Below are 12949 nucleotides of genomic sequence, written 5' to 3'. Positions count from 1 at the left end.
CCTAGCAGATGAATGCACCCTGCTCCACCCAATTAATGGGATTTCTTCAACCGCACTTTTCCAAGATGTCATCAGGGACTCTGGGTCTTTCAGCATCTATCATGTGAGAAAAAGAATTCCAGAATCTGTTGGGAAAGGGCCGTGTCTTTGGCCCAAATCAAAGGGGAAATTTTCCCAGAAAAATCGATGGAGTCACAGCATGGTGGCCACCAGAGAAGCACTTACTCTCAAACAACTCTCCTTTTCGGCTGATATCACCAAGGTCGCTTATTTTCCAATCAAATCCTGATGGATAAAGTCCCTGTTCATTTTATTTCTTACATTTTCCAAGCTGAATATCTTGTTTCATTTGAAAATGCATCCTGTAAGTAAATGGGATGCAAATGCACTTTCATATTGACTTTTTAAATTATTCACTAGGGGTGAATTATGGTCTAAAAAGACAGCAGGTTAAAAAAAAAAACGTCTCAACGTGCAAAGAGAACAGGTGCTAGTGTTGTTTTAGCTTTTGTTCATTATAATCTCAATTCCTTGTTGCTTTAAACCCTCGAACCTCACCTGTTCCACAGAGCAGCTGTTGGTTCCATCAGCATTGTTGACACTAGTGTTCAAGAATCAATCCTAACTAAACTAGCTCAGCTGGTGAATATCCCAAGTGATCACAGCTGTATAAGGTCTGTTTTGAACACTATACTGCAACAACAACCAGCTTTTTCCACATTTAGTGTAAACCAACATTAATATCTGACAGGAAACTCAGATTTTTGCATGCATTCCATCTGTTCAGGCAAATGCCGAAATAAATATTCTGCAGGCATGTGCATTTCTTTTTGGTTGGCCCTTTGGATAAAAACACACCACTGGCTTCAGCATCAATAGGTTTTCAGCAGACAACAAGGTCAATGCCAATATTTCTTAGGAATCCCTCTGTAATGCCCAAGCCATTCAGCGGGATCACACACTTCACTGACACACTGTGAACTCTGTGTGCAAGGCACAAAGATGCATTCAAACCACACAAGGGTGGGCAGCACTGGCCTGAAATGTGTTCGAAAACACTTTCTAAAGATAAAGTGCAACCGAGGAGTAAAACTCCTGCCAACATATGAACTAGAGAGTCAGCTTACTCCGTTTGAACTAGGCTATACAGCTCTCTTTGGCCTACAAAAGCAGGCTACATTTATAAAAGCGGGTTAAACGTATTTAAAAGAAACTCTGGAAGTTATATCCATATCCTAAGGCAACGTCATACCAGAAAATCAGCATTAAGATAAATGCGAGAGAAAATACAGGTTTCATATGAAGCGCTGATGCTTATGGATTCTGAACCCGTTGCCCTCGGCTAACCTTGCAATAAGAAAAGGACACATCCAACCATAAATCAATCCCACTCTCCCACGGTATTGAAGAGAGAGGCTATTAAACTAAAAACACCAATAGGAGTCCATCATCTGATTTGTGGTCTGAAAAGCTCATTTTACTCATAAGGTGACTCGAGGCTAACAAGACGCAATCAATAAATGCTGGAAGATCACAATCCTTGGTGCTTGTGTAGATTAAATACTTCAACATTAGAAGTCCAATGATTAAGTGAATGTTTGGTTAAGAACAGCCTATAAACTGAAGACTGAACATTTATTTTCATGCACTACTTGATCAGATATTGTTGTCTGAAACTGCGTGGTAATATTTTACAGCCTTTATTTCCCCTGTGGCTAAAGCTTTTACAACTCCAGGCCTCAAATTAACTTGTTTTCCAGTTTAATTGCTTTAAAAGGAAATTATAAATCCTTCTATCTTGTCCTGTTTATTATCTGGCAAACGCTGCAAGTTAAATTAGGCCCTTACGTTTAAGTGGCTGAAGCAATGAGACCCGTGAGGGAAGTCGTTTCAAAGTGATGAGACAACAGGGAGAAGAATCGTGAACATTTCCTCTGAAGACCAACCACAACGCAGCAAAAAAATGACACCAGGAAAAACTCTGACATATAGCCTACAGATTTCGGTCTCTGTATGTTGGTCAGTGTTAAACAAATTACAAAAACACCCAACTTACAGCGATTCCATAAAACTGCAAATATGTGGACAGTACTATTTATGTCCCTGAAGCAATTACCACAAAAGCCAATGAGTGAACAAACAGCATGCAAGCGGAGGAAGACCAAAAAACAATCATTTAGCTCCAGACTTCCTGAGTTCCTCATAGGAACAAACAGCAACAGGACAGAACGCAGTTACCCATTTGTAGTATTACCATGAAAGCACAAGAATCATTTAACCCAATGGGATTACGAAATGCAGATTCAAGCCATAACCAATCAAATATCCTGGCAAACAACAGACCTTGCTATTCATATCTGCAAAAGTCACTTAGCAACAGTTTCACCCCTAACATCTCGACACATTACTGTTATCTTAAATTCATCCAGCCTGCAGCATCTATCACAGTTTGACTATGATCTGTAACTGTGATGATGCAGATCCCACAGGAGGCTGTCTCTATTCAACAAAACACACAAGCAGCAGAGCCCATCAGAGCTGAGAAAGGCTATTTATATCTAGTCAGGTTAAGGCTTCAGTCACTTGTGAGATGTTTTATATAATAAATCTAGACACTATAAACCTTAGATGCACTATATTAGTATTCCCTGTTTGAAAATCCAGTTTAAACTGGAAGGTGTGTTTAGGAACCTGGTCTAATATGGTTGTCTTTCCTGGTTTTAGAGGGGTTCCGGACACTTTGCCAACAAACTAAACTAGAAGAACACCTGCTTGGCCGATGTAGGAGACCAGCAAGAGCATCTTAGCCAGGCTGTGAGAACACTTCAAACCAGACTGAACCATTACAATGTCCAAAGTTGGACCATCTTTTAAATATGTCAGGATGGTTTTGGAATATTGTAGCTGGTCGATCAACTATTGACCAGGAAAAAAAAACGGCTTTAAAGGATTAGATGTGAGTTGTTGAATGAGTAATTCAAGATGTATTAATTGTAACAGGTGTTGATCAACAATTTTTTTCTTATACATAAATTCTTACCTAATCAGTGTACATATATTTCAGCCCCTGAGTGGTATTTTATCTAAATATGCAATGAATAATCAAACTGTTGGTGGTTTATTATATCTCATCAGGATGAGACTATGAAATACAGCAGTTGTCTAATAATGGGTGAGGCATCAACAAAGAGGGCGCGAGGATTTGCCTCCTCGGTAACTAGTTTAGTAACTCCGAGGGGAGCAATAGCTGACTTTAGTGGACTTGTAAGTAAGCAAAACAGTCATTGAGGTTTTAACAATCGCAGAATAGCAGGTTAGATAAAGTTATGGGTCTCACCTCCTCCAGTGCGGTTACAGTATTCCTGCAGTGACTCATTCGAGTGGTGAAGTTTGAGGCGGTGGGCGATTTATAATCTTCATTCGTCTCCGCCACAAACTCCGCCACTGTGATCTGGTCCGGCATTGTATTTCCCTCGTAAAAAAAACACACAAATATCGGTTTTAATCCTCGTAATAACCGGTTGTGGTGCAGTTAATGTCGAAATTCAGAGATAAAATGCCGAAATAAAACTCTCATGAGCGTTCTGAAGTCCTATCATCGCTGTGTTTTGTCCTGGGTTGATTAAGACAAGTTGGGAATTAATAAAAATCATTAGCCAACTACAGAGAAGTGACGTTTCTGCGACGGGAAATCTTTCTCCCACGGTGCTGGCTCTCACTTCGTCCAGTGTAAGTGCGGATTCAGTCCACCCGTTTGAAAATAAAGCAGTCTTCTGATGTAGTCCTCATCTGTTAAGGGACAGGAGTGTACGTTGTCGTGCTGGGATTGCTGCAGGCTTTAGATCGATGCGGCTCTCGCAGTGCGATTCAATGAAAGCGCAGAAAATGACAAAGTAAAGGTGGAGGAGATTCAATGGGAAAGGAGTGACCAATGAGGAACCAGAGCTGGCAGCTATGAGCCAATCAGAATGGACGCAGGGCGTGGCCTGACTGGAGCTCGCCTTTAGGATCTTGAGCGCCTCTTAAGGTGGAGAAGGAAACGTCTTCTGTGAATAAATGTCTCGAGTCTGAGGTAATAATGAGAGTTTAATACCGTCTTCACTCCTATGTACTCTTTGGTTTTACTGACTATCCTGACCTAGATGAACAGTACTTTTACCTTATTATTTACTTATTCTAATGACGAAATTTCACATTAATTGTAAATTTACCAATAAAAAAACTATTTTATGGTTTTGTTGACTGAAATATGTATATAGCCTATTGACAGTATCAGAGACACTGTGGATAAGAAAGCTGTAAGAACTCTGAAAGTTTGTGAACTTTACACTATATTTATTTGATTTTATATATGCGTACCCTTGTTTGTACATACATCTTGAAATTTTTGTTTTGTTTGCCCCTGGTAACTGTACTTGTTTGTTGTAATTTATTTTCTTTTTCTTTTAATGTTGTTTCCCATAGTATGAAAGACTAGTTGAAAATTTGAAAGTCTTCCTAAAAAAAACTGAAGTCCTTATTGCCTGAAAATCTTCGCTTCTGCTGTTGCCCACAAATGTGTTTTTAAAGGGTTAGTTCACCCAAAAAAATCTAAATTAGGTTGTGTTTTACTCACCCTCAAGGCATCGGGTATATGACTTTCAGATGAATCCAGTCAGAGTTATATAAAATTTGTCTTTGATTTTTCAAGCTCTATCATTGCAGTCAGCGGGTGAGTCCAAAAGAAGTGAAATAAAAAGTTTCCTTCCGTTAAAAAAAAAAAAGTGTCTCACATGGCTCCGAGAGGTGAACAAAGGCCTCCTGTAGCGAATCAATGCGTTTTTGTAAGAAAAATATCCATATTCAAAACATAATCATCACTGATGCATGCAACACCCACTGAGTGCCATAAAACAGCTTGAAAATATATTTTTTTTATATAATTCCAACTGGATTTGTCTAAAAGAAGAAAGTCATGGATCCACACCTAGGATGACTTGAGGGTGAGTAATTTATGGGATAATTTTCGTTTTTGGGTGAACTAACTCTTTAAGGGCATTTGTGAATTAGGCATATATTTACTTATATGCTAAAGACTAATAATAATTAAAAAAAAGATTTATCTTTTGTGCCTTTAAAAAAGAAAGAAAGAAAGAAAATTCTCTCCTTCCTGGATATAAATTCATTAGTCTGTAGAAGAGTGCTTTATTATTAGTGTCGTAGTGTCTGTTTCAATATAAGCTTCACACTTCCTGCCTCCACAACAAAAGACTAATTAAGATGATAATTCTGTAATTGCTGAGGTCTGTAATCGCTAGTGCAAAAGAAGACAGTCTTTATTATGTGCAACTAAATCAGCAATGATAATCAGAAAGCTCACAAATGTAAAAGTGTACATTAAATCATTGGGGGGAAATAGATATTTTGTAGTTTTTTGACTCCAATGTAGGCAATGATCTCAGAGAAACCCCATGATCAATTTGTAGGCTAATATAATAATAACTGAGGTTGAGATAGTGATGGTATTTTAAATCTTATATACACTGAACAAAATTTTAAACGCAATACTTTTGTTTTTGCTCCCATTTTTCATGAGCTGAACTCAAAGATCTAAGACTTTTTCTATGTACACAAAAGGCCTAATTCTCTCAAATATTGTTCACAAATCTGTCTAAATCTGTGTTAGTGAGCACTTCTCCTTTTCCGAGATATATCCATGCACCTCACCGGTGTGGAATATCAAGATGCTGATTAGACAGCATGAATATTGCACAGCTGTGCTTTAGGCTGGCACGGTTTTCACTGTACAGGACAGATGGCAGACAGTGTGTATGGCGTTGTGTGGGTGAGCGGTTTGCGGATGTCAACATTGTGGATCGAGTGGCCCATTGTGGCAGTGAGGTTATGGACAGGGCAGGCATATGTTATGAACATCAAACACAGTTGCATTTTATTGATGGCATTTTGAATACACAGAGATATCGTGATGAGATCCTGAGGCCCATTGTTGTGCCATTCATCCACGACCATCACCTCATGTTGCAGCATGATAATGCATGGCCCCATGTTGCAAGGATCTGTACACAATTCCTGGAAGCTGAAAACATCCCAGTTCTTGCATGGCCAGCATACTCACCGGATGTGTCACCCATTGAGCATGTTTGGGATGCTCTGGATCGGCGAATACGACAGCGTGTTCCAGTCCCTGCCAATATCCAGCAACTTCACACAGCCACAGCTGTGCAATAATCATGCTGTTTAATCAGCATCTTGATGTCATGTAGATGCATGCCACACCTGTAGATAGATTTGTGAACAATATTTGAGAGAAATAGGCCCTTTGTGTACATAGAAAAAGTCTTATATCTTTGAGTGCATTTATAAATGCAAAAGTGTTGCATTTAGAATTTTTTTCGGTGTATAATTAAAAGGACAACAATTAATCAGTTCATGATTAAGTTATTTCAACACAAATAATTCACAAAATTGTCAGTAACACACTTTTAAAAGGCTCAGATGGACAGCTTGAAGAGATTTTTAACTGACCGCAACATTAAATATTAAACAACATCTCCAGAACAATGCTTTGTATTGGTTTTCTGCCAGAAAATTATTATTATTATAATTATTATTATTGCAATTTTGTCTTAAATTAATTATTCAAGCATACTTTTGGAGTATACTGATTATAAGCTCTTTAAAAATCCATGTGAACATAATCTAATACAATCTTTCTTTTTCGATGGATAGTACACATTCTTCCATAAAGTACTAGTAGAAACAGTGAAATAACATAACAATTTATAAAAATCAACAATCATAGCAAGATATTTGTAGCAGAGTGTATTTGCATCCTCACAAAAGACTGCAGTCACTTCAGGTTAAAAAGAGGAAACTTAACTCAAAGTAACATAATTCATGCCACATACCGCATAGTTCTGTTTATGTAAAAATATAGGCTATATGAAAAAATGACTTTAAAGACAATGGCAGGTTTTGGTTTATCTGTGCATGTTTGCACACCTTGACCATTATTGGGACCCCTGATGTCCCCAATGACCTTGAGGGCAGTCAAGTTATCTGCTGTTAATATATGAATATTGGAAAATAATTAATCTAATTTCTTATTTTGCATAGCTGACTCTCTTCTGAATGTTAATACAACACTCTAATGCTCTCTCCACTCAGAGCTCGTAATGAAGAGTGAAAGCATATCCATATGACCTCTGCTGGTGTCTCTTTGAATAACCTTGTTCCTTATTGAGAAGTTCTGCTTTCAGAAATTATTATCTGCAGAAGCTGCAATATGTTAAGAGTTCAATAGGCGTACTGCTCTAGATGGCTCCGGATTGTGTTAACTATTTACATAATATTTGTAATCTTGACATTCTGTTGCATGAAATCCCATTTCTGAGACAAAATAAAATAGTTTTGAGATAAAAAGTCAAAATTAGAAGATACTAAGTAATTAAAATGGTATGTAAGTCATAACAGAAAAAGACAATGATGATACCACGATGAGAAAGTCATAATTATGACATCAAAAGTAACATTTTAAAGCTGCAGTCCGTAAGTTTTTCCTCTTTGTTGCCATCTATGTTTGAAAACCTGTGTGGGTTGTGAATGTGATCCAGGGGATGAATCTGTTTTGAGGTGAATGTGTAGCTATCAGTCACCGCAGTAATTATAGCCTACGTCTTGGAATATGTGACCCAAATAAGATTTTTCACCATACTGTATATTGTCATCTGAACAATTAAGTATACAAGTCTGCCACGCTTTGTTCTGACCAACTGAGGAAACAAACATTAAAAAATAAATATAAAGGGAAATCTTCTTTGGCCACAGGTAAAAGACTGAGTTATGATTCTGTGGTACACCTCTTGGATCTGCCTCTTCTTGGCAAAGGCTACCATGTGTATATAGACAACTTTTATGCAAGCCCAGGCCTTTAGTTGGACTTGCTGGATAAACGGACACTTGCGTGTGGCACGATACGCTCCCACGTACAGGGCTTTCCTAGAACAAGGCCCAATGAGCTCAGCGAAAGGGTGCAAAGAGGATCCATACGCTGGCTTCATGAAGGTAAGCTCCTCTTAGGAGCTGGATGGACACAAAAATGGTTTCGATGTGTTCGACGATTCACAAGGCATATGACGGCGTGTCAGGAATCCTAAGAATGAATGGGAAAAGTGCCAAATCACAATTCCAGAGATGGCGAAGGACTACAATAAATATATGGGAGGTATGGACCTTTCAGATGCCCTACTACAATGTCATACACAAGACCATTTTGTCAATATTACCTTGGTGAACAGTTTAATTCTCCTCCAGTATCTGCTGAAATCTCAGAAAAAGCCCCTTTTCACCCAGAAGGAATTTCGAGAGGCACTCATGGCTGAGCTGGTGGGGATTGTCGTATCAGAAGACACGGAGCCATACACATCATGTGACCAAGAGACCTCTGAACCATCTGCTGTGGAGGAAGAGCTATGCTGGCCGGAGTATTTCGGGTCAGATGCCACAAGTGGGAGAAAAGTGTTTGTGCTGTGCAAAATTTCAGGTCACAAAGTAAAGACACCTGTGTACTGTGCAAAATACAATGTAGCTCTGCATGTGCTTCAAGGAACTACTTCAAAATATGGCACACTGTGAAACCCTCTAAAAAGTGATGAGGAAATGTTTTTATTTTTTTTGTCAGAGGAGATTTGACTGAAAGCTGTGCACTTACTTCACTGCAGTGCCTTAAAGTTTTTGTTCATTTTCAGGCTGTAGTGCACTGCATGACTTGCACACAACTTTGCCTCCGTGTGCAGTTTGGACGTTTCAATGTTAATTGCTGAAAATCAGAGCCAGTCAGCAGATTTCACAGACATTTGCACATTGTATGAAGGGCACGAACCTTTTGTAACCATTTAAGAAGTCAGCAAGTGTGTGATGTTTTAAAATCTGTTCTGATTTTATTCAAGCCTTTAGTGTGATAAAAATATTTGAAGACTATCTTGTGATGTAGGCATAGCATATAGGGTTTTTGAGGTAATGTTTGCAGTTAAACAGAAGGTACCCCTCCAATTCACGCAAAGTTTCATGGGGCAAGTGAAAAATTGATAACTTTTGTTCAGAAAGTGTGGTTGCTGAAATCACACGCACCTAGCTCGACAGCAGCAGGAATCCACCTGTCACTCAAAGTGACCATGCCCTTAATTATGCAGGAATTGAAGGCTTAATATAATTTAAACGGACGAGTTATATAAAAAAATTCATCCCTCTCGTTGTTGTCATGAAGGGCAAGATTAGCTGTATAGACCAAAATAATTTTTTGAACCAGACTGTAAACGATTTTTTCTGCTGTGAAATTGGGCATTATAACATGGGGAGTATATGGGACTGACTCTCTTTTGCAGCCAGACTCTAGCTGCCAGTTGACGAACTACAGTTTGAGTCACTTCCTTGTTGGCTTCACAAAAGAGAGCGGGAGGTTGCCGCTTGGTTGTGCCGAATTCTGCACCCCTGCCAGATTGTGCACCCCATCGTTGAAGTCGCTACCTGATTGCCTATTCCCAACCCCACACCTACTCCTAAACCTACCAATGCTAGGGGATGCATAATCTGGCAGGGTGCAAATTTCGGCACTACAGCACATGCTGGAGATGAACTACTACTTACAGGGGTGGCTTTACTGACAAGATGTGCATGAAAATCGCATTCGTTGTTTTGCACAGCCCTACATAAAATTGTGAACAAATAAAGTAATGCTAGCCTATCTCATCGGTCATTAATCATGCATGCTGGAATGATAGCTTGTTTCAGTCCAATTTATATTGATTTAGAACCAGTTTATTTTCTACCACAAAGCTTGTTTTCTGTTCCCTGAAACAAATGCTTATTTATGTTCTTTTTTTACAAGTCTGGTAAATTAACCCTAAAAAGGGCAACGTATCCTGGGGGATACAAACATACGAGAACCTGTGGGGAGAAGCAGGAAAAGTGTAGGTCTTATTTATTGGTTTCATTTAGAAAGGGTGTTTGTTTTGAATATTTAGAATATTTTTCTACATTCTTTGTTTAGCTCGCAGGAAGCATTTAAAGGGGTCATATGATGCAATTTAACATTTTTCTTTCTCTTTGTAGTGTTACAAGCTCTTGGTCCATAAAAGAAGATCTGTAAAGTTGCAAAGACTAAAGTCTCAAATCCAAAGAGATATTTTTTTATAAAAGTAAAGACTCGTCCACACCCCCCTAAAACGGCTCATTCTAACAAGCCCCCACATCTCTGCATCACTATGTGGGAAAATTTGCATAACACCACCCAGATGTTCACACAAAGAAAGTAAGTAAAATTTATTTGTATAGCACATTACACAGATAAAAATCACAAAGTGCTTCACAACAATAGGTAGAATACACAACACTTATAAATACATTACAGCACATAATCAAAATAAACAGAAGTACACATAAGGCCACCCTACAGTCTAGTTAAAAGCTTCTTTAAAAAGAAGAGTTTTCAACTGGGTTTTAAAATTTTCCACACAATCCAAGCAGCGTATGGAAGGAGGCAAAGCGTTGCACAACCGAGGTGCCACAACTTGAAACGAACGATCCCCTCTAGTTTTAAAATGTGTAAGGGGGGCAACTAAAAATCTCTGGCCTGTTGATCTCAGACTACGTGAGGACGTACACAGCTGTATCAGGTCAGAGATGTTATGGGGGCGCCTTTCCTTGTAAGGCTCTAAAAGTTAGAACCAAAATTTTAAAGTGCATTCTAAATTTCACTGGTAGCCAATGAAGATAAGCTAAAATAAGAGTAATATGTGCCCTTTTACTCGTGTGGGTTAAAAGCCTAGCAGCAGAATTTTGGACAGTCTGTAGACGACAAAGATCCTTCTTATTAAGGCAAATAAAAAGACTGTTACAATAGTCTAAACGAGATGAAATAAAAGCATGAATGATCATCTCCAACTCGGCCTTAGACACCAAGGCTCTTATCTTAGAAATGTTCCTTAATTGAAAGAAACAGTTTTTAATAAGTTGCATCGAGTGTTTCTCCAGAGACATGGCCGCATCAAAAACAACACCTAAGCTCCTGAGACTCGGCTGAACAGACGAACCTAAGGCACCAATATGTTGCTTTATCTGAGGGATGCTCTGCTCAGGGGCAATGATTAAAGTTTCAGTCTTGGCTGAGTTCAGTATTAAAAAGTTATAATTTAGCCACTTCTTGATCTTACTCAAACAGTTGATTAAAGATGACAATTTATATAACTCAGTAGGCTTAAAAGAACAGTATAACTGAATGTCATCTGCATACAAGTGATGAGAGACATCCTGAAACTGGCTAATTATCTATCCTAGAGGAAGTATATACAGAAGGAAAAGAATCGGTCCCAGGACAGAACCCTGAGGAACACCACTCGACAAACCTACAGTATCTGACATGATCTGATTTATAAAAACACTAAAACTTCTACCGGTAAAGGTAAGATGAAAACCATTTTAAAACTGATCCAGATATCCCTAATAGATCCTGAAGTTTATTATGCATAATATTGTGATCAATAGTGTCAAAGGCAAATGTAAGGTCCAGTAAAACTAACACTGTATGCTTCCCAGAATCAGCTGACATCAAAATATCACTTGAAACTTTCACCAGTGCAGTTTCCGTAGAATGTTTTTTACGAAACCCTGACTGAAATTTGTCAAAAATATAATTTATCTCTAAGAAAGTAGTAAGCTGCTCTGCTACCACTTTCTCTAGAATCTTAGCCATGAAAGGGAGTTTAGATATAGGCCTATAATTTATGGGTTGCAATGGGTCTAAACTGGGCTTTTTAAGAACAGGTTCAACAATAGGATTTTTTAAAAAGTCAGGAACCACACCAGTTAAAAGAGAAGTATTGATCATTTTTACAACACAGGGGCCAATACTATCAAAAACCTGCTGAAACAGCGAAGTCGGGAGAACATCACTATAGCCATAAGAGGGCTTCAAAGAGTGGTAACATCATGTAATCTCACTAGTTTAAAGGAGAAACACGGATGGGAAAGAGCAAAAGTGCAAGCCTTGTGTGCAGGATGAGGTAAAATGCTAGCTCTGATATCCTTAACAGAAAAGAAAGAAGGCATTCCTTTTATTCTCATTGTAGTATTGTTGTTGCTGTCACTGCCATGCCGTATAGACGCTGTGTGTTTCAGTGTGAAAGTGAAACTACTTTGTTTGGTCTTCCAAAAGAGAACGATATCCGCTTCGTCATGCCTGACAAGAAACAGTAATGTACAGTATGTGGAAAATAATGTGTTTTTTTTACCTTAAACCACATAAACACATTTCATTACACCAAATAATTTTATTTTTAGCAGCACCATATGACCCCTTTAAAACTACTCACACATCAGATAAAAGTTGATTTAATTCACATATTTACACATTTTGGAAAACGGCATTAGAGCATTAGCTTATTACATTTACAGTGAAAATGTAAATACTTACATTTTTTGTAATCTGTATCTAAATATTCGTATCAGGGAGTATGGCTCCCTTTTAAAGCTATAAATCAAGATATAAAAACAGTCATGGTTCCATATTTGGTAACTGTTTTGTAACAGAAGTTATACTGTGATAGAAAATGCATTAAAAAAATATAATTAAAAATAAAAAAATAAATCAACAGATTTTATGTGTAACCATGTGGATATTTTTGGTATAGTTCCCAAACAAAATCTCACAGGAACCACATTTTTTGTGATATCAACTTCAAATTCAAAACATTGTTAAGACACATGGCTTTGATTTTATAATAAGTTTAGAGTACAACATATTTGATCAAATATTTAGTTTATATATAATAAAAAAATATATACAACATTAACTTTACTGTAAACTTTTTCTTTATAATTTTTGTGACTTTCACTTCAGCAATCTAAAAAGAGACTAACCTTAAGTCTGTATTCCAAAGCGTTCAGGAATTAC

At 37.9% G+C, this 12949-nt stretch overlaps 1 protein-coding gene across 1 annotated transcript in view; it reads right to left on the bottom strand.

The window, feature by feature from the left end:
• LOC132112905 (arf-GAP with SH3 domain, ANK repeat and PH domain-containing protein 2-like) overlaps positions 1 to 3900 on the bottom strand; it is a 74894-nt gene extending 70994 nt beyond the window's left edge. The window contains exon 1 of the mRNA XM_059520642.1: positions 3338 to 3900. Coding sequence (XP_059376625.1) covers positions 3338 to 3463 — 126 coding nt within the window. The 5' untranslated portion in view covers positions 3464 to 3900. The remainder of the gene's footprint in view (positions 1 to 3337) is intronic.
• Positions 3901 to 12949: the final 9049 nt, after the last annotated feature.

Source organism: Carassius carassius, chromosome 32 (genome assembly GCF_963082965.1).
Source record: "Carassius carassius chromosome 32, fCarCar2.1, whole genome shotgun sequence".
Lineage (NCBI taxonomy): Eukaryota > Metazoa > Chordata > Actinopteri > Cypriniformes > Cyprinidae > Carassius > Carassius carassius.
Note: the sequence above shows the minus strand (reverse complement) of the source record. Positions and strands in the feature narration are given on the sequence as shown.